This window comes from Sander lucioperca, chromosome 19 (genome assembly GCF_008315115.2).
Source record: "Sander lucioperca isolate FBNREF2018 chromosome 19, SLUC_FBN_1.2, whole genome shotgun sequence".
Lineage (NCBI taxonomy): Eukaryota > Metazoa > Chordata > Actinopteri > Perciformes > Percidae > Sander > Sander lucioperca.
This window is the reverse complement of record NC_050191.1, coordinates 31,113,703-31,116,202: the sequence shown is the minus strand read 5'-3', so window position 1 is coordinate 31,116,202 and position 2,500 is coordinate 31,113,703. Positions and strand designations below refer to the sequence as shown.

At 56.8% G+C, this 2,500-nt stretch overlaps 1 protein-coding gene across 3 annotated transcripts in view; it reads right to left on the bottom strand.

Moving 5' to 3' along the window:
• The window catches only part of LOC116061266 (pleckstrin homology domain-containing family G member 3), a 50,232-nt gene that overhangs the window by 33,993 nt on the left and 13,739 nt on the right, over positions 1-2,500 (bottom strand). For all 3 annotated transcript variants that reach the window (XM_031315375.2, XM_031315366.2, XM_035995734.1), the window contains 2 exons: positions 1,226-1,484; positions 797-929 (listed from right to left, as the gene is read on the bottom strand). In XM_031315375.2, the coding sequence (XP_031171235.2) occupies positions 797-929; positions 1,226-1,484 (392 nt within the window). The remainder of the gene's footprint in view (positions 1-796; positions 930-1,225; positions 1,485-2,500) is intronic.

Below are 2,500 nucleotides of genomic sequence, written 5' to 3'. Positions count from 1 at the left end.
GAGGGCCTGTGGGGGTCTGTGGGGGCCTGTGGGGGTCTGTGGGGGTCTGTGGGGGCCTGTGGGGGCCTGTGGGGGACTATGGGGGACTATGGGGGTCTGTGGGGGTCTGTGAGGGTCTGTGGGGGTCTGTGGGGGTCTGTGGAGGCCTGTGAGGGCCTGTGGGGGTCTGTGGAGGTCTGTGGGGGTCTGTGGGGGGTCTGTGAGGGCCTGTGGGAGTCTGTGGGGGTCTGTGAGGGCCTGTGGGGGTCTGTGAGGGCCTGTGGGGGACTGTGGGGGTCTGTGGGGGGTCTGTGAGGGCCTGTGGGGGGTCTGTGAGGGTCTGTGGGGGTCTGTGGGGGTCTGTGAGGGCCTGTGGGGGTCTGTGGGGGCCTGTGGGGGTCTGTGGGGGTCTGTGAGGGCCTGTGAGGGCCTGTGGGGGCCTGTGGGGGACTATGGGGGTCTGTGGGGGTCTGTGAGGGTCTGTGGGGGCCTGTGGGGGTCTGTGGAGGTCTGTGAGGGCCTGTGGGGGTCTGTGGAGGTCTGTGGGGGTCTGTGGGGGTCTGTGAGGGCCTGTGGGGGCCTGTGGGGGACTGTGGGGGTCTGTGGGGGGTCTGTGGAGGTCTGTGGGGGTCTGTGGAGGTCTGTGAGGGTCTGTGGGGGTCTGTGGGGGTCTGTAAGGGTCTGTGGGGGTCTGTAAGGGTCTGTGGGGGTCTGTGTGGGTGTGTGAGGGTCTATGGAGGTCTGTGAGGGTCTGTGGGGGTCTGTGAGGGTCTGTGGAGGTCTGTGGGGGGTCTGTGTGGGTGTGTGGGGGTCTCACCTCTACAATCATGCGCAGGTCTCTGACGTACGTCCTCTCCGTCTCGATGAGCTCCATGACGACGCGGTCCAGGTAGGTCAGCTGAGAGCTGGGCACCATGGCGACCGGCGTCTGCTGGCGGCGAATCAGAGCTCTGCTTTCACAAAGATCAAAGACGGAGAAACAGTTAGACACAAAAAATGATTCTTTCATCTTTTTCTCAAAACAATGTTCAGACACACACACACACACACAAACACACACACAAAAAGAGACACACACACACAAACACAAAAAGAGACACACACACACACACAGAGATACACACACACACACACACACACACACACACACACACACACACACACACACACACAGAGAGACACACACACACACACAGAGAGACACACACACACACCAACAAAGCTACAAACAGCGTTGAAGTCTTGCCTGTTGTCTCCCCACGTTGCCGTGGTTTCTGAGGCGTCCGTGTTGTTGTTGTTGAGTTCCAGGCCGAGGCTCCGCCCTTTCCTGTCAGGCTCCTCCCCCTCGCCGCTCAAGGCGGCGTCCTGGGCGTCCCGGGAGGACCCGGAGCCGGAGGACAGCGTGGAGATCAGGCTCAGCGGGCGCCGGTCGGAGGAGTCGGACGGCGTGGCCGACGGAGCGCGCTCATTGCTGCTGATGGAGCCGCAGGACAGGCGGGGAGACTCTGGGGACAGAGACAGCAGTGTTGCCAACTTAGCGACTTTGTCGCTAGATTTAGCGACTTTTCAGACCCCCTTAGCGACTTTTTTTCAAAAAAGCGACTAGCGACAAATCTGGCGACTTTCTGTAGAAAAGTTGTCAGTATTGTCCAGCGAGCACGCGAGGTATTTCTCTCCTGTAGCTGCCAAAACAGTCTTCTGTTCTGTGACAGAGGAGCAGCCTCTCCCCTCTCTCCTCGTGCAGCAGCTCTGTGCACAGTGTGCAGATAGTTAGAAGGGGAGGGGGGGACAGGGTGTGGGGGCCGGTGTACGTAGGACAGACAGCGGGACGCGACGGGAGAAAGAGTCCGCTGAGCTGGCCTGGACCTCGGCAAGCCAGCCTTCTTTGAGAATTCTTCATCTTTCTCCCTCCCTTTGTAGAATTTCTTTTTTTTTACGTAATACCCTAACCCCAGAGACAGAGACACGTATATCAGGGTAATACCCTAACCCCAGAGACAGAGACACGTATATCAGGGTAATACCCTAACCCCAGAGACAGAGACACGTATATCAGGGTAATACCCTAACCCCAGAGACAGAGACACGTATATCAGGGTAATACCCTAACCCCAGAGACAGAGACATGTATATCAGGGTAATACCCTAACCCCAGAGACAGAGACACGTATATCAGGGTAATACCCTAACCCCAGAGACAGAGACACGTATATCAGGGTAATACCCTAACCCCAGAGACAGAGACACGTATATCAGGGTAATACCCTAACCCCAGAGACAGAGACACCTATATCAGGGTAATACCCTAACCCTAGAGAGAGAGACAGGTATATCAGGGTAATACCCTAACCCTAGAGAGAGAGACACGTATATCAGGGTAATACCCTAACCCCAGAGACAGGTATATCAGGGTAATACCCTAACCCTAGAGACAGAGACACGTATATCAGGGTAATACCCTAACCCTAGAGACAGAGACACATATATCAGGGTAATACCCTAACCCTAGAGACAGAGACAC